Here is a 19,494-nt window from a genome sequence, read left to right as displayed (position 1 = left end):
GAACGTCAGCAGACCTGCCTAGCTAGTAGCTGAAAGCATTTTCTGGTTTTCTGTCCATCTGATTTAAAATGTTACTGTCTGAAACTATTTTTTATCTAAAGAGAGAAAGCAGAGAAATCCAAAAGTTGTTCATTCTTTATTGATGTTTGGTTTTTCTTTCTGTCGTCACAAGAAGAATAAAATCAGGATGTCATCAAAGCCTTGAAAYTAAGGCCTTAAAATGTCTTAAATTCATCTAAAAAAGTTAAGCTGGCCTTAAATATTTTAAGTGCAGGTCTTAAATTCTATTTTTTTTTATTTTTCTGTCTGGCAAACATGTGAGATCCACTCAGACATCTTTATTCTGTTCTGTGGCRTTACCTAGCTAACTAGCTTCTAACATACCCTTGCTAACTAGCTAGCTAGTTTTTTGCATCTATCATGAGTAAGTAAATTTATCACCATTTGGCTGGATAATATTCATCTTYATCACTGGCATTTTGTGCTAAAAAGTTTGTCACTTCTACAGTTTAAAATRTGCAGTTTACTTTTGTACGTTTCTATTGTGATGCAGGKCTTAAATTTAATTGATATTGGTCTTAAAAAGTCTTAAATTTGAGTTGGTGAAACCTGCAGAAACCTTGATAAAGTTTTTTTTCTGTGAGAAGATGTTGATTGGCCTTTTGTGTGGATCCTCAGTTGTTATGCCAAAGTAAAAACATAGACAAACATCTAAATTAACAAATTTACAAAAGCTACATTATAGTTTAAATATATAAATCCATTTGAACGTATCTTTGTGGATTATTAATAAAGAATTTCAGAGATTMACTTTTTGAAATATTAGGTTAAATGTTATCTTAATTACTAGACACRATGTTGATGTGAATTTCAGTTTATTATAAATCACATTTAAAACCACAGCAGTTGGAGCCACATAAAGTACAAAAATACAAACAAATCAAGAAAAAAAAATCATTAAACCCAATAAGATGAGAAATGTTTTACAGTGTATTTGGGGCATTTGGGCATAGAAAAAAAACAAAGGAGTAAAAGGTTTTTTAAAAATTAACTCTTTTCTAGAAAGTTTAGGAAATTTTTGACTTTTCAAACTCAGAAATTTCCACGTTTTTTTCTAGAAAAGTTTTCTGGCAAACATTTACAGATTTTTGTACATTTTTTTATTGAAAGACACTGATTTGGAAAAAAAAATATTTAGATTTATTTATTTATTTTTGTTTCTTACATGAATTATTGTCCTTTTGGTCCTTAAAATACAAAAATTTAAATTTATCTTAACGATGATGTAATTTTTGAATATTAAATTATTAATCACTTGAGTCGATTTTTGACCAAATACTGTTTCTTTTTCCCTCTTAGTTGAGTAAAAATGTGTTGCAGCTACTGTTACTTGAATGTAATATTTTGGTTCTCTGTCCACCTCTGGATGTACATGAAAGCTTCCTGACAGTTTGTGTGTTTCGTCTCGGCGTTCAGCCTGGCGGAGGTTAATGCTGCAGGTGTCAGCAGCCGCAGGAGTCCAGAACATGACGCCACACAACACGCTTACATGAAGATAATTGGATTACATGGAGCAACATGAGAAAGCAGAGCAGCAGGGATGAGTGATAATCATACGCTGATAGCATAATGCATTTTCTATTTAACTCGCCTCTAATTCACACTCTGGAACATCAGGGCAGATGTTTCCATCTGTTCATGTTGCACACGGTTTGTTTTCACTCAGCAGTGGGGAAAATGCTCTGAGCCTGCACTGCAAAAACACTAAATCATACCATGGGATTTTTGTCTAGTTTCTAGTGCAAATGTCTTGGTTGTGTCTAATTTTTAAGTGTACTAACCTTARAKGAACTGTTCTGCAAGATGCAGGAGTTTGTTTTAGGTCAGTAAATCTTCAATATCRATGAAAACTATTAGTTCAAACGGCAGGTGTTTCCGTCACCTGTGGGAAAAAATGTTTAGTAAAAAATCAGCCAATGGAACCAGAACTTTTTGTCTTAAAATAAAGCTCCTATATCTTCCTGAACTTACTTCTAAGTTAGTTTTCTCTCATTTCAAGTATTCTAAGATAGAAACAAGATAAAAATACTTGGTAAGATTTAGTGTTTTTGCAGTGTACAGATTCCTAAAGATACTGGTGTCACTAGAATCACGTACCGAATGAACACGACGACTCAGGGCGTTTGGAGTTATTTACGCATTCTAAGCTTTCCAACACATGGAAATCAAAAATCCCCCGGAGGAGCTGGAAGAAGTGGCTGTAGAGAGGGAAGTCTGGGCCTCCCTTCTGAAGCTGCTGCCCCCGCGACCCGACCCCGGATAAGCGGAAGAAAATGGATGGATGGATGGATGTTTACTGCAAGTGTCCTGTGCAAAAGTAACGTTTTTATTTGTAATTTAGAACCGTAATAAAAGAAAAGCACTTGAATTGCGCTAGCAAAATCAAACATTTATTTTCAGCTCCATAGTCCAACATGAATCATTTTATTTTAGGTGTTAGGATGCAGTTAGTCAGCGCGGGGTGCAGGGTTGCTCACCGTCAAATCGCATTCAGCTCAGCCGCAGACCGAGACCTGCATTCATGTAGCGTAATTATCGAAATCATGTTCAAAACAAAAGTTTTGCGACTCACCCTGAGAAACTTTCCACTGGTATCTCCAGGCTTTCGCATTTTCAACACAATCCTTTGGTAAGCTAACTGTAGCGTCGCACTTTGAGCTCACAAACGGTTGTTTACATGCAGTACCTCATGAACCACTAGGGGCCGCCTGCGGACCACCGGTGGTCCGGGCACCACAGTTTGAGAAAGACGGACGTTTCGGGTTAACTTTGTGTTTCAAACTGTTCTGGGAGAGGATGCTGCGGTCGGCTCTCAGCCCTCCGTTCACCTTTCACGCCGTTCAGCAGAGCGAGTTTGGCACACAGAGGTAAAGTTGGACAAACAGGCCGGGTTTGTTTTCCCGTGGGCTGAAACACAGTCAGACTCTTTTAAACGCTGGTTGTGAAATTCAACAGGCCTTGTTTAAGGAGGAGGACGACCGGTGTGTGTCAGTGTGTTCAGGGATCATTAAGCGGCGTCTCGCTCTCACCGCCGTTTCCTGAACGCACACATTGTCAGAGACGTGCCAAGTTTCTCGGCTGTAAGATCAACACTGAGCTCACCAGGGTTTGATCTGCAGCTCAGCCTAGTTTATCTTTGCTCCAAGTCTGGATGTTTGTTTTTTACCATTTTATTCCAAAATGCTAAAAACGGAGGTAGTCTGGTGACGTCTTTTCTTTTTTATCAATCCTGCTCTAATCTCTTATTAGAAAACAAAGTTTACTTGAGTAAACTGCTAAGAAAATAGAAAAAAAAATACCAAAAAATTCCACTATTTCAAGAAAAAGGTTTAAATAATATGAGAATAAAGTCACATTACAAAAATAGACAAAATATTACGAGAATAATGCCGTAGTATTTGTACAACTTTGTTCTTGTAGTTTCATGACTTCTCAAAATAGTTTTTACTTCTTCTTAGTTTTGTCCTAATACTTCATCATACATGAGAACAAAATCTACATTTAAAACTCTAAATGTGAAAATATTTAGATTTTTTGATCTCCATGCGGAGTAATGAAAACCCTTTTCTACAAAAATATATCTTGGCATAAATATTAAATTGTGCTTTTCATTTGTTTTTGTCTCTAGACTTTGACGATGTTTTCACTCCTGATTTTCCAGTAGATTTGGTTCAATTTGGGATCAAAGTTGCAACATTTGTTACATTTTCAGCTGCTGTGATTGTCATCCTGCACTGAGTCAAACAAACCAAACCATTTGAAAAACCTGTTCCTCTCCTGGCCTGTGGGGGGCGCTGCATCGAGAACAGCTGAAGGAATCAACTCAGGAGACACTGAAGAAATTGATGTTGCAAATTCCTTCTTCACAATATGGAATGGCGTCAGATTTTAGTGGTTGGAGGATTTATTTTCTGTCTTTCAAAGACTCGTAGCCGTTTCTCCTGCTAGCGCTAGGCTAACCCGTTTGTTTTGGTTGTATTTACCCAGAATGCCCTGCACTGTAGTCCACTTCCTGCTTTTGGAGCGGTCTCAGGTCTGCATATGCATTCGAATCGCAGCCGAGGTCACTTCAACCAAACTGAAACTTAGGTTTTCAGGCGGACCGGAGTTTGATTAGGATTCACGCTTCCCCAAGCGGACCGGACTTTCTAGACAAACGGACTGGAGTTTGATCGGAGCGGACCAAACAGGGCTGGTGTGAACGCTCCCTTAGGGTCACTCATTTGGCTTTTCTAGAAAATTGCGATTGCTTTCTTCCTCCCTCACCACAACATCGATGTTTTGAGAGAATTTAAAACTATATTGTTAAGATTTAAAGCGGCCGAAATGGGTTTCCTCCTCCGCAGGGTGGCTGGGCTCTCCCTTAGAGATAGGGTGAGAAGCTCGGTCATCCGGGAGGGACTCAGAGTAGAGCCGCTGCTCCTCCACGTCGAGAGGAGCCAGTTGAGGCTCGGGCATCTGGTAAGGATGCCTCCTGGACGCCTCCCTGGTGAGGTGTTCCGGGCACGTCCCACCGGGAGGAGGCCTCGGGGAAGACCCAGGACACGCTGGAGGGACTATGTCTCTCGGCTGGCCTGGGAACGCCTTGGGATTCCCCCGGAGGAGCTSKRRRARRAGTGGCTGGGGAGGGAAGTCTGGGCCTCCCTTCTGAAGCTGCTGCCACCGCGACCCGACCCCGGATAAGCGGAAGAAAATGGATGGATGGATGGATGTTAAGATTTAAACAACATTTTTTTAAAAAGCTGAAAATGTAACTGTTTGTTCCTCCATTTTGGTTCCAGTGCATGTAAAGGCCAGGGGAATGTCCTGCTATGTAACCAAAACAGAGCCAGTTCCTCAGCAACCAAGGTCTGACCGTCAAGCTCATCCACAAACCTGGATAAACATGAAAACTCTCCCTGTCCCTCCTGCTCCGCACCAATCAGATCGCAGGCTCAGTCCCCGTTAGAAGCCGAGCCAACATACTCTCAGTGTGGACCTCTGCAATCTGTGTGTGCTTCTGCCAAGCTGAAACCTTCCTGGATGTCCTGTTGCCTTGGAGCCTCTCAGCCCTGGTGACCAAGGCTTATATTCTCAACACACACAGACCAGTGAGCGTCGGTCAGCGTGTGGCTCAGGCAGCATCCATAAGAAAGAAAAGCTTTTTTTTTTTTCTGCTTAAAGAGCTTATTGGGAACCAAGAGGAGAGTGCAGCAGTTTGAAATGTGAGGAACCAATAATGAGGCAACCTGAACATCAGCTTTGACTAAACGTCTGATTTAAGATTCAGCCTCTCCAGCATTAACTGTTTTCAAGACGAGGAAAAGTACCTTTTATTTTTTTACCTGCGTTTCCACCTTCAGTGCCAAATCATTGATTGACGTTGGAATGTAACATCATGTGTGCAACGCCAAAGTTTTACAGAGTTGAACCCTGATACATTGGTGGAGCTGTTGTCAGTCGGTTGCTACGGCAACGTGTCTGAGTAGCACCGCGACGGTTCAGAAAGAAAAATAAATCACAAAGCATAGAGTTAGACTGAATAGATCCACACACTCTCACTAACACCTGACATAGAGGTTGTTTTTTTTTTCAATATCAGGACCGATACAGATACAGATATTGATATCGGATTGATGTATCTCTAATTCCAATCAATCAATCAAGGTTTATTTCTGTAGCACATTTCAGGCGGTTCAAGATGCTTTACATCATAAAAACATCCATCCATCCATCCATCCATCCATTTTCTTGCACCCTTTTTCCCTCAGTGGGGTCGGGAGGGTTGCTGGTTCATCTCCAGCCAACGTTTCAGGTGAGAGGCGGGGTCACCTGGACAGGTCGCCAGTCTGTCACAGGGCAACACAGAGACACACAGGACACACAACCATGCACACACACTCACACCTAGGGACAATTTAGACAGACCAATTAACCTGACAGTCATGTTTTTGGACTGTGGGAGGAAACCGGAGTACCTGGAGAAAACCCACCATGCACAGGGAGAACATGGAGACTCCATGCAGAAAGACCCCAGGCCGGGAATCAAACCCAGAACCTTCTTGCTGCAAGGCAACAGCTCTACCAACTGCGCCACTGTGCAGCCACTCATAAAAACATAAAACTACTAATTTATAGAGAAAACACAAGGCAGTGAACAACGTGACAGACATATTGTGATATAATGTTGGTAATATTTCATTTGTTACGGTTCATAAGTAACTCTAACCAGGTGGTTTAAAGGAGCTCAGTGTTTCGGCTGTTTCGCAGTTTTCTGGACGTTTGCTCCAGATCTTTGGTGCGTAGAAGCTGAATGCTGCCTTCTCCATGTTTGGTTCTGGTTCTGGATGCAGAGCAGAACCAGAACCAAAGACCTGAGCAACCATAGGGTTGCTATGACAACAGCAGCAGGTCTTTAATGTGTTGTGGGTCTAAACCGTTCAGTGATTCATAAACTAACAGTTAAAGTTTATTCTTTGAGTTTGTGGGGCTGTGATTCGGTTTAAAGAATAAATAATAGTTCTTATGGTCATTTTTATCGTTATCACAATAGAACCACGACATATTGTGATAAAACTTCAAGTCCATGTCGCCCACCATGAGTTTGCAGCTATGAAAGAATTTAAATATTTTAGAAATTTGAAATTGTTGCAGCTCAAAAGTAATTGGTTCTTTATGAGCCATATTTAGTAAATGTTTACGTTTGGTCTGGATTGAAGATGGAGATGGTAGCTACACTTATTAATTTTATACATTAATGCACTTTTTCCAACTTCAAAGCTACTTAGTGGATTTAGTTCATGCTTGTTTCTGTGGCAACCAGGACATTTATAATTAAATGTAGTCCATATCCTCAGTTGCATATGAAAACAGGTGTGTATACGCAGGCCTGTCCATGTGTGTGTGTGTGTGTGTGTTGGTGTGCAGGGGTGTGTGAAGGTATCATCACGGCTCGGTAGCAGCTAGCTAGCGGCTAAATGACTCTCCACACTTCATTAACGGTGATGAGGTGAGCTGCTCATCTCTTCATTGTTAGCTAGCGCTAAGCTGCAGTAATCCCAAACAAAGGGCCGGGGCTTGGCGGCAGCCGCCGTGGATTAGACCGCTTTCTAGAAACATCCGAGAGGGATCCATTCTCATTCAAATGGGCTTGTAAACAAAACCAGCAGCGGCTGCAGGAGAGATGAGTGTATGATGGAGGAAGTGTGACATATCCTATATGTGTACATGTGTAATATAGCTGCGTGTGTATCTGTGTGTGCAGAGGAATGTGTTTGCTTATTGGGACGAAGCAACGCATGTGTGCAGGAGAGGCTTGGAAATGGATAGTTACGTTTTCAGATCAGATGTAAAATATGCGCAACTTGAGAATGACTTAAAAAAATTATAATTCAGCATCACACTGCAAAATTGCAATATCTTACCAAGTACTTTTGGTTTAGTTTCCAAGTGCAAATATCTTAGTAGACTTGAATTAAGACAAAACTAAGTTACAAGCAACTTTTTAGTGTCAGACTCAGTTTCATTCTGGGTCATATAAAAAGTCTGAATGTTCTTAAAGGGCCGGTTGTGCCAGAATATATTGACAAACTAAACTTTTAAAATATCAATAAATAGCTGTTCCTCCAGCATTTTGTCATTGCTTTAGTGTTTTTTTGGGTGCGAGTTAGATAAGTTTGCAAGGAATTTTTACAATATTTATTCTAATGTGTGATGTTAAATGTGACTTTTTGTTACACGCCGTATCAGACCTTAACTTAACAAGTCACTTAAACGGTAAATGTTTGGCCAAAACACTTAAATGTTTTGGCCAATTTTGGGAAAATTTGCAGTCTAGAGGGCCACATAAAAAGCTACGGCGAGCCAGATTTGGCCCCCAGGCCTCGAGTTTGACACCTGGATACAGGAGTTTGTTTTAAGTCAATAATTCTTGAACATTTATAAAATGTACTAGTTTCACTTCTCTTTATTTTATAACACAGAAAATATTTTATTGGTATAAGTGCAAAAACCTTCCAGGAGAACTAATACTTTATCAATATTCATCTCTACACTCTAAAAAGAAAACGTTGAACCAACTTAATTGAATTGCTTCTATGGGTAACAAGCAATTCAATTAAGTTTATCCAACTTAAAATTTATTAAGTTTAACCAATTCAATATATTCTAATCATCCAACTCAATTTGTTAATTTTTTAAWCAAATTTATTAAGATTTAAATAACAGATTTAAGGCAGTGACGTCACATTAGAGTCACATTCACACACCGATATCCATATGTGGCAGGAGGRAGCTGGAATYGAACCTACAACCTTCCGATCACAGGACGACCACTCTACCCACAGAGCCACAGTCACTTCCTGGGGAATCTGTCCCTGGTAGCTGGAGTCAGACGTGGGATACAAATATTGAACTTAATTATTTCAAGTAAAGTCAAAGCAAAAAGATCCTTTAAGGAAAAGATTTGTAACGTTTAAATTAGAGTGTATTTAGAGGACACTGTAAAAAGAGTTTTCAAAAATATTTAGTTTGGAACTAAAAGTTTGAGTTGACTTTCTGTATAATTAAGACAAAGAGATTTTAAATGTTTAATAGAAGAAAATAAATGATTTGAGTAAGAGTGATTTAAATCTGTTATCTTAAACATACTTAATAAATTTGTTAAATAAAATTAACAAATTGAGTTGGATGATTAGAATATATTGAATTGGTTAAACTTAAATTAAGTTGGATAAACTTAATTGAATTGCTTGTTACCTATGGAAGCAATTCAATTAAGTTGATTCAACTATTTAGTGTAAGTTTTGAGTTAAATGAACACAAAAAAGTAAGTTGGCATAGAAAAAGCAAAAGAATTAAGTAAAATTAATGTAAATAAGCCATAAGATGAACTTAAGCCCACAAAACACTTTTTAGAGTGTATAAATGAATATTACCGACTCAAAACAAACACTCCTGTGTTGGTGAAAGGTAACTTGCACAATTCACATTTTACTGAGGTATTTGTGCTTGAAACTAAGCAAAAATGCTTTAAGATTTTGTTTTTGCAGCGTATAAAGTTTCCCAGAGCTGTGAAGGTTTAAGGCGCCGTCCTTCCTTCTGGTGCTGATTCCTGTAAAAGTTGCAGTTCAGTTCACAGTTCAATGCATCAACCATAAAGCTAGCTAAATCCTGTCACTGTTACTGCTGAATATAAACCTACATTTAAAATATACAAACAACAATAAATAAACAAACGCTCAGCCTGGCGGGGGGGGGAGGTAAAACCTGGTGACCCGCCAGGCTGATGAAACTCTGAGGCTAAAATCCAGAGCAGAAAACTGCAGTTTCACGTTGTGAGTCTCTGGCAGACGCGCTGCACCACAGTGCGATCGACTCCTGCCTGTTTCACAGTGACGTGATGCTGAACTGATGCTGCTTCATCTCAGATGCCTGTAAAACAGATTAAACTGCGTTGCTTCATGTCGCCTCGGTAACTGACTGCACAGATGATGAGTTTCTCTTTGAGCCGACTGATAATCTGACTTCATTTCTCCTCAGAGAGATTTTCTTATTCGTCTAATCTGATCTCCGTTTCCTCGTCGTCCTGACAGACGATCAATAACWAATCCACAAACTCTTCTACGACTTGATCGTTATTAACTGTCCATCACATAAACTGGCTGTGCTTTTAAACAACCTTCATTAAGTGGATGCATGTCTGATGTGTTGTCATAAATATTCCCACCCATGTAATGATGAAGTATTTAAATATGTCAGGAGTTAAAAAACACTAAAAACCATCTGATCAATTTTAATTTGTTCAAGTTAGGAACCGTTTATAAAGCATGAAGACTAAAACTGACAGACGGCAGTTTAATTATCATCAGGATAATCTAAAGATGTGTAATTCTGTCTAATCTTTAATCTAATCCTGAAAGTTTAATGGTTCACACAACAAARTTACATTTAACTAAATATGTAAAAATTATTATTTGATTTCTGCATGTTAAAACAGTGATGTTTGTTTTATAGTGTCATAAAATATGGATCATGTGCATCTTCTACTTTCCTGCCTGTTGAAGCTGCAGGATGTAACTTTTACATGTTTTCACATAAAACTGCCACCATGTTCTGATAATCTGTGAAAATAATCCATCTCCTTCAATTAAAATGAATTGCAAATAAAATTAAATAACAGATTTAACACAAATATTATTTTTGCTGAGCTCATCTGTTCAATAATTTATCTGCAAAAAGGGGCTTTGAGTTGAAAATGCTGCTTGTTTTTGTCGGGTTTTTAAAATTAAAATCAGTTTAAATGTGAATAATTACTCACAGGTAACTGGAGTAACAGTTTGAATTGATAACATTCAGGAAACGTTGGAGTAAAACGTGAGCCTGAAAACGTGGCGACCCCCCAGAGTCCCTCCAGATCTGCTCAGGCTGTTTGTGGTTCATAATGAGATGCCAACAAAGTGTGTTGTTCAGCAAATATCTGGCAGCCGTGTCCGTGTATCTCCCCGCCGCCGCCGCCGCCGCCTGGGCAAACAACTGCTGGACTGACCGGCCGGATGCTCTCTGCTGGTGGTCAGCACTTTGGTATCTCCAGAGCTTTAATCCTCAACTTTGCGCTCTGTTTCCTGCACCTGTCTGACCGCAGCCATGTCCACGGCGAGGCTGAACAGAGCCGCTCAGATAATATGAAAATTTATGTCCACACTTGCATTTTAAAGGCTTTTTTTTCTTCCCTTTTCAGAAAAGTTTCCTGTCCACATGGAAAGTTGAAAGCTGTGTTGCATCATCTGGTGGAATGGGTCAGGCACAGAGGGGTGTTGGGTTTTCACAGGTCCTCGCCGTCTGACTGCAGGGCTGCATACGCACAGTTCAGTTCATGCGGAGGATCAGTTTCTGCCTCCGTCCTTTCAGACACGAAGAGCAGCTGCTTGTTTTCACACTCTTGTCATTTTCTGTCTGTCGTGTTTCAATAAAAAATATGTAATTTTGCTCATCAGCTGTCACACATCAGAGATCTGGTTTTGGAGAAATATCAAATTTAATGTTTTAAAATGAGCAATTTTGAAAATGTTTTTATTTCTCTGCTGCCAAGAGTTTAGAAATCTGTCCAACAGACGTCTTGGCTTTGTGGGAAGGTTTGCTTTGATTCGTTTTTGCACAAGTGAGGGGAAGCTCTGCTGGTGGTTTCACACAAGACTCTAAATCAGTGGAGTCCAAACGTTTTGTCCCAGGAGCCAAAACTGGAAAATTTAAAGTTTATTTGTGTTGCACATTTTAGCAACAAGGCAGTTAACACGAAAATAAAAATAAAAAACAGTTGAGAAACCAGTAACAGCCATCGAGAGCCGTCATTAAAATCAACATTACTCATCAAATATGACCAATTTTCTACTTATTGTGGTTCAGAGCAGCTCCAAACAGTTTTTAGCTTGGATTTAAAGGAACTCAGTGTTTCGGCTGTTTTGCAGTTTTCTGGAAGTTTGTTCCAGATTCGTGGTGCGCAGAAGCCGAATGCCGCTTCTCCTCGTTTGGTTCTGGTTCTGGATGCAGAGCCAGAACCAGAAGACCTGAGGGGTCTGGAGGGTTGCCATGACGACGACAGGTCTTTGATGTATTATGGTGCGAAGCTGTACAGTGATTTATAAACTGACAGTATTTTAAAGTTTATTCTCTCGCTGTAGAACCGGGTGATGAGCTCCGACCTCCTGGTTTTACTCAGAACTGCAGCAGCAGCATCTGGATCAGCTGGTTGATTTGTTTTAGTCAGAACTGCAGCAGCAGCNTCTGGATCAGCTGGTTGATTTGTTTTAGTCAGAACTGCAGCAGCAGCAGCTTCTGGATCAGCTGGTTGATTTGTTTTAGTCAGACCTGTGAAGACGCTGCTGCTGTAATCAATGTGACTAAAGATAAACACCTGGAGGAGTTTTCTTCCTGGGACTTTAGTATTTAGTCTCTTGGAATAACTTTTGTTCTGCAAAACAGTTCAAGCTCATCAAAAGTCTGGACAAAAAAAATAGGTTTTTACTTTGACTAGGCCATCAGTACAGCTAATTGTGTTTTGATTTAAACCTGTGGATAGTTTTGGAGGATTTTAAACATTGTTACTTGGAATGTATCGTGACGATAAATGATAAATAACAAATGCCCCCAATGTACTTCTGACGGTAAAGTTGAACACAGGAAAGGTGAATTTGAGCAACACCAGGCGTGTTGACGGAGGGTCTGACCTCATGCAGACGTTTGGTGATGCCGAGAGGCTCGGCTGGACCCAACGCAGCCCAAACTGCATAACGATCTCTTCTCAAGGACCAGAGCATCAGCGCTAATGAATGGGCGGCTTTCTGTGTGTGTGTGGCAATGTTTGTGCGTGCGCCATGATTGACAGTTGGCTAGCCGTGTTTCCTTCAGCCAGGGCCTCCCTTTTCACCGAGTACTGTGTCAGTGTGTCTGCCGCACACACACACACACACACACACACACACACACACACACACACACACACACATGCGCGCACTTTGCTTTTGCAGACATACAAAGGGAGAAAAGCCCGCTGTGGCTCCTCCATCAGGCAACGCTGCAGAAAAAACACAAACAGACGCTGAAAATGTGTCGGCTCTCATGCATATGGAGGCGTTAGCATGCATGTGTAATATGCATTTGTGTGAACGTGCAAAATCACATGTGAGTGTTTAGTGTGTGTGTGTGTGTGTGTGTGTGTAACAGGCATTAGCATTCAGTCATGGTTGTGGCCTTTCTAAAAGCTCCCATGGTGCAGCGGGCCTTTCTCTCCGTTTTGCCGGTTTTGGAACATGCGATCCCGTCGTTCTCCCTCCTCGGCTCAGAATTAAAATTCTGCGGCTGATTCAGATCGATCAGATAAATCTGAGTTATTTCTCTCACAGGGCTGATCTTCTCTCTCTCATCTGTTTTTGTTTTCTTCCTTTGGTTCAGTTTTTATTTAACTCCAAGCTGCTGCCATGCGCTCCCTCAGATGAACTTTGACCCTGGATGCTTGAAGGTGGATCCCATTCCTCCAAATAAAACCCAGCAGTGAACTGACTGTGTGGCGGTTTGGTGATTTTATTTTTGCTTAAACTCGTGTAGGCAGCAGTCATTTCACTTTTCTTTCTTTATTTTTTTTAAATGGAAGAGTTTAAAAATATTTAATTCTGCTTTTAGAAAAGTGTGGCTTGCATGATGAATATTTTGGAGAGTAAATAAATATTTAGTTTCTAAATGTCATTAATTAAAAACCTGCTGTAAGAAGAAACTGAAGAAGCTTCTGTGAAAGATGATTAAGTTATAAAAAAACATTTCTCCTTCACTGCAGGTGATGAAAACTTTATCAGGTGTCAAACTGGAGGCCTGGGGGCCAAAGCTGGCCCGCTGGTGCCTTTATGTGGCCCTCAGCTGTCTGCTTAAATCTTATTTTATAATCAAATCTAAACAGTTTTAATCTGCCTGCTGCCAAATAACATCAAAACAAAAAGATGTTCAGCAGTTCGTTTTAGGATATTGAATACAGAAGCAGCCATTTATTAATATTTTAAGTTTTTTTTATGGGTTTTGGGAACATTAAATAAATTGATACAACCCATAAACGGGGTTAACAGAAATGAGGGAATTCTGCCACTTTTTACACATTTGGATGTAATTTTTATTTATTGCTATTAGATCTTATATATATGTAGATGTTGGGTGGTTTTCTGTGGATCAGGGCTGATGTTCTGGTTTTAAAAAGGATTTCTCACTCCTCTGCTCCATTATTTGGGCCTTCATCCCCCCCTTCCTCCTCCTCCTCTTCCTCCTCTTCCTGCTATTCATCTCTCCTCATCCCTTCACCTGCTGCCCTCCAGCCTCCATCCGGTGACAGACAGCGTGTCCTCACCTTGTAACGATCACRGACATCCAATATGTTTGGCTCGGGATCATCCCCCTGCGCGCGCATTGTACATCCGTTAAATGCTTTATTGATCAGCTGCAGTTAATTACGGATCGCATCAAGCCGGAGGCCGCAGTTTGCGCCGTGCAGGTGCATCCGGGCCTCAGCAGGTTGCGCCAGTCAGACTCACCTCCATGCATTTCAGCGGAAGGGACCAAACCCTGCATTACTGTCTGTTTTAATCCAGAGCATAGCTGTAATGTATTCTGGATTAAAGCTCCGNAGTTTTTGCACAAAACGCAAAAAAAGTAAATAATAATATTAATAATAATAATATGTGAAACTTGCAGCAGCAGGCACCTCTTTTCTAGCTTGTTCCCCCCTTTTCATCCCGTGTCACTTTCTCTTTGACATTGTGCCGTTTACTTTGCAAAAAGAAAAAAAAGGAGCGAAAAAAAAAATCTTTATCAAATCCCCATTCTGAGGCTTTCAATAAGGCAGGCCATTACCTCACTGGCGCTTTTGTTCGGCCTATACAAGAGAGAACAAAATGGTTATTCAGGAGGACGCTTTAGATTTTTATTGTGGGCTCGCTATTCACAAAGAGCGCCGTTATTGTATTAAAAAGAACCATCTGTGGCAGAAACAATGGCTTCAAATTATCTGTGAATACCCAGTGAACAAAATATAAAGCTTTTTCCTGCTCATTATGTGGGCTAAGCTAGGGGGTGGAAGATAGGAGAGGCACAGACTTTGCTATAACTGACTTTTGTTGTTCTTGCTTGCATTCTTCTCCTTTTTAAATCGGCCCCCTTTTCACATTGTGCGTCGCCATAAACGGCTTTTCTTGTTGCAGAGACTCGCGGAGAGAAGACAAGCGGAGCTCCAGACAGAGAGCGGGGGCTGCGCGGCTCCGCTCGCCCAGCGAAGGCACCCCGGCGGTCGGATCCGGACCGCGCGGACTCCCGGGGGGCGACATGCGGGGCGGGACGCAGCCGGACCCGGAGCTGCTGCCGCCGGACTCATTTGGGCCGCGGCGACGGCTGAAGATTTCCGGGGAAGTTGAGCGAAACGGCGAGTTGTTTAATTTGTGCCAGTCAACGGGAGAGGAAGACGAGACCCGAAGTGGCAGTAAGTTGAAGTGCGATGGAGAGGAGAAGCTCCGAGCCGGAGGCTCTGCGTGTCAGTGTGCGTGTAAGTGTGTGTTGCAGCTGGTGTGTGTGTGTGTGTGTGTGTGTGTGTGTGTGTGTGTGTGTGTGTGTGTGTGTGTGTGTGTGTGTGTTAAGCATGCAGTGTTGTGGAATGACACCGCATGGCTTTATGAACTTGACTCTCAGATGTTTTTCGCTTTGGCCAGTTTAGAAAAATAACAAACATTATGGGGAATATTTTATACAACGACAGAATATTATTAAAGCGATTAATATTAAATAATTCACATTTTCACCGAACTGGACTCATTTGTGCAACTTTTTTTTCCATTTGATTGGATTTCGTTTAACTGTTTTTTAATGATTAATGTGAATATTTTTTTTCCGTCTTTCGCGTCGAACTATAATGTATATAAAATGTAATTAATATTAATTTGAGCGCATATTGCGTTACGCCTGAACATAAATTCTAATAAACATCAGACGGTGGGTTTTTATTTGAGTTTTCTGACCACAGGTCCAGTCGGACTGCCTCGTTTCGTTCTGCACGGCCCCTAGTGGCTGCAAATACAACATTATCACCATTTTATCTTTGACTCTTTCGTTATTAACAAATCCATTATCGTTTCATTTTGCTATTATTAATGTTTCTCTGTATTTTTGGCATGTGTGTATTTATATTTGGTCGGGGTAAACTTGCACAGTTTTTGGTGCAACAAGTTAAAAACCTAACCGGGGTCCGTCGCGACTTGAATTAGATTTCAGCTCCAGTGTGTTTTTACTCTCGCCTGCTCTTGTGCCTCCATCAAACCGGGTTTTTGGTGTCGCGCCGCTTGCTGTATGTTTTTGCAGGATCCGTCCTGGACGGTGTGGCCGGGGGTCGCAGGGAGCCGCCCCGCTAGTTTCCCCCGGTTTTTGTCAAGCAGCGGCTTTAATTCGGGATGATTGTGGATGCAGGGGCCATTCCCGCGGTTGGCTGGGGGCCTTGCTTTCAGACAGCAGCAGGGCCCCGCTGTTCCTTTATTATCATAAGCAGATTAGAGGTAGCGGGGAACACACTCAGATGCAGATAGCAGCCGAGCGGCCCATTTCAACCTCGCATCATAATGGACCGAGCTGCATGTGTCGCCCCTCGCTGCCTATTAAGCACAAGATGAATCTTATGTAAGGTGGCCGAGGCCGGCATAATGAGAGCGGGGAGGGGGGCCYGSCCTCCATTTATTATCAAATGACTAAAACAAAAATAAYACGTCTTGATCTCTGTGCTTTTATGATTTCATCTGGATGCTGGTGTTCACATGAAATCATGTGTGGTTGGTTCAGCTTTGGTTTGCTGCTGCCGGTAGAATAAAACAAGTTTCGCCTCTGGATGAACATTTTTCAGGTATTTTATTTGAGCCGAGCTGATCTGAGGAGCAGCAGTTGTTTGCAGTTTCGGTTTCGTCCACTAGGCGGCGCTTGTGTCACGCAGCATGGCGCGTTTCTGCGGGATGGAAGCTTCTGAAAACTTTTCCTCTGAATCCACTTACTGCTCTGATTACAACAGAACCAGCTGTTGGATTTTTCTAAATATGTACTTATTTACTCCAAACTCACCAACATGTTTGTTGGAATTAGATCTGTAATAAATCCGCTTTATTTTGAATTATTCCTCACATTTTATTTCTCCTCCCTGCACACTGCCAGCAGCAGCACCAGAGGAAGTGGAAGTGGAGTTGGGTCTTTGTCCGGACAGATGTAGCGACAACATCCCAAACAAAAAAAGCGCTTATTTGTGCTGAGATGAGCCCGTCTGCCTTCTGTGTGTTGGCATTCAACTTGGCTAAACAAAGGAAGAGGAGAGGAGGGGGACGTCTTGGATTACCTTTCCTCTTTTCAACGCTAAAACCAGCCATGGCTTCTTCCTTTCAGCGCTTCGAGTTAACTAACAAAGTTTATTTAAGTGTTGTTGTTTTATCAGGCCTGGAAATGAGGGGAAATAAAACCTTTAAAAAAATGAAACAACAGGAGAGACACGAGCCACTGAAAACAAATGAATCCTGATAAATTAATTGAATTATAACTTTTGGTTTAATCGTTACAATCTGAACCATCAGAGGATATTTTTGTCTCTGAATATCTACTAAACTCCAAGTAAATGGGAAGTTTAAGACATTATTTAATTTGTTTTATTTTGTATATATAAAAAAAGGTCATGTTATACATACATGACCCCGGATAAAAAGTATTTTCAGAAGTGTGGAAAATAGTAAACATGTACTTTATATTGGATGTTGAGGCTGAGAGTGAGAGCGCTTCCTCTGCCGCTTCGGGGCATTTAGGCCCCGCCCATTATGCTAATTAAGGCTCTCATTGGCGCGTCGTGGGGAACGCGCGCTCTGATTGGCCAGGTCGAAGCCATTTATTCTCTGACAGCCCAGTCACATGAATGGTTGTCTATTAACTTGTCCAAAAACTATCTGGAGTTGTCAAGGCTCAGGCGGACAGAGCAGCGAAAAAGTGCAGTTTGTTGATGCTTTTTCCACCAAGCGGGAGAAGTTTTTTGTGGACACGACATCGTGGGGACCTTTTTGGGAAAAGCCTCTCTTGTCACACACACTCACACGCTGACTCTGTGACACACACTCACTCGGTGGGGAAAGGGAGAGAGAAGGGAGAGTGTGTGGAGACGCGACTTGATGCTTGTTTTTGTCCAGAGAAAAGTTGCAGAGAAGATCGACAGGTAACTTTTTCCCTCTCCTGCCTCCGTCTGCCTCCGGCTGCTGGAGTTTGTCTCCTTCCTCTTTTCGGCTCGGAAGCTCCAAACTGAAAGCTGTTCCTCATGTATAACATGATGGAGACTGAACTGAAGCCCCCAGCTCCCCAGACCAACACGGGGGGCACGGGCAACACCAACACCCCGGGGAACGGCCCGAACCAGAAAAACAGCCCGGAGCGGGTCAAGAGACCCATGAAYGCGTTCATGGTGTGGTCCCGGGGCCAGAGGAGGAAGATGGCGCAAGAAAACCCCAAAATGCACAACTCCGAAATCAGCAAGAGGCTGGGCGCCGAGTGGAAACTTCTGTCGGAGAGCGAGAAGAGACCGTTCATCGACGAAGCCAAGCGGCTGAGGGCCCTGCACATGAAGGAGCATCCGGATTACAAATACCGGCCCCGGCGGAAAACCAAGACCCTCATGAAGAAGGACAAGTACACCCTGCCCGGCGGGCTGCTGGCCCCTGGAGGAAACGGGATGGGGTCTGGGGTCGGCGTGGGAGTGGGGGCCGGACTGGGCGGTGGGGTGAACCAGCGGATGGACAGCTACGCGGCGCACATGAACGGCTGGACCAACGGCGGCTACGGGATGATGCAGGACCAGCTGAGCTACCAGCACCCGGGGCTGAACGCGCACAACCCGGGCCAGATGCAGTCCATGCACCGCTACGACATGAGCGCCCTGCAGTACAACTCCATGACGAGCTCCCAGAGCTACATGAACGGCTCCCCGACCTACTCCATGTCCTACTCCCAGCAGAGCACGCCGGGGATGACCGCGCTGGGCTCCATGGGGCCCTCCTCGGTGGTCAAGTCCGAGTCCAGCAGCTCCAGCCCGCCCGTCGTCACCTCGTCGTCCCACCGGGCCGCTCCGGGCTGCCAAAGCGGCGACCTGAGGGACATGATCAGCATGTACCTGCCGGGGGCCGAGGTGAGCGACCAGAGCGCCCAGAGCAGGCTACACATGTCCGGGCACTACCAGAGCACCGTGCCCGGGACGACGATCAACGGCACGCTGCCATTAACACACATGTAAGAGAAGAAGAAGAAGAAAAAAACAACCCGAACTTTTATAAGAGAAACTCTGGACTACTTAACGTTGGACTATTTTTGTACAGAAAAATTTCGGGGTGGGAAAAGTTGTATAGAAATCTCCAAGAAAAAGGAAACCGCTCTTTTTTTTCTCTCTTTCATTTAATAAGGAAGCTCTAGAGGAACGGTAGGAGACCCCCTTCACCGCCGGTGAAGTTTGGAAATCTAGAAAGTGGGAGTCGCAATCAAATGTTTTATTATTGCAATCACCTTTTGTACAGTATTTATCAAAGAAACATTACAATCAGATGAAATTGTTAAACTGCAAGAGGTTGCAATTTTTATATAAAGCAACGCCAGTTCTGCAGAAAATATTAAAAGGTGAAAATGGCAGAACTGGGATTATATGATCCTTAATTACTGCAAACATTGGAAAGAAAAGGGACATAAGCAGGTAATRCTGTTWTTTTTTTTCTTTAAAGGTCAATATTACTAAACTTTTATTTTTCAATTTTCTTTTACAAAAACATGACACTTTCTTTCCTGTCATAGGTTGTTAATTTATATTTCCGTCTCCCACTTCTCATCTGTTAGAGATATGACGCTTGTGCTCTTTATTTTCTAATTGATTTGTACAGT

At 42.2% G+C, this 19,494-nt stretch overlaps 1 protein-coding gene across 1 annotated transcript; it reads left to right on the top strand.

Annotated features, from left to right (window-relative positions):
* Positions 1-17,508: 17,508 nt before the first annotated feature.
* On the top strand, positions 17,509-18,873 carry sox2 (SRY-box transcription factor 2). The gene has a single exon (XM_017304447.1). It carries the CDS (start codon positions 17,891-17,893, stop codon positions 18,857-18,859), a length of 969 nt encoding a protein of 322 aa, XP_017159936.1. The 5' UTR covers positions 17,509-17,890; the 3' UTR covers positions 18,860-18,873.
* Positions 18,874-19,494: the final 621 nt, after the last annotated feature.

The sequence above is a fragment of the Poecilia reticulata genome, linkage group LG4, assembly GCF_000633615.1.
Source record: "Poecilia reticulata strain Guanapo linkage group LG4, Guppy_female_1.0+MT, whole genome shotgun sequence".
NCBI lineage: Eukaryota > Metazoa > Chordata > Actinopteri > Cyprinodontiformes > Poeciliidae > Poecilia > Poecilia reticulata.
The sequence above is the reverse complement of the archived record's forward strand: the minus strand, read 5'-3'. Positions and strand labels throughout refer to the sequence as shown.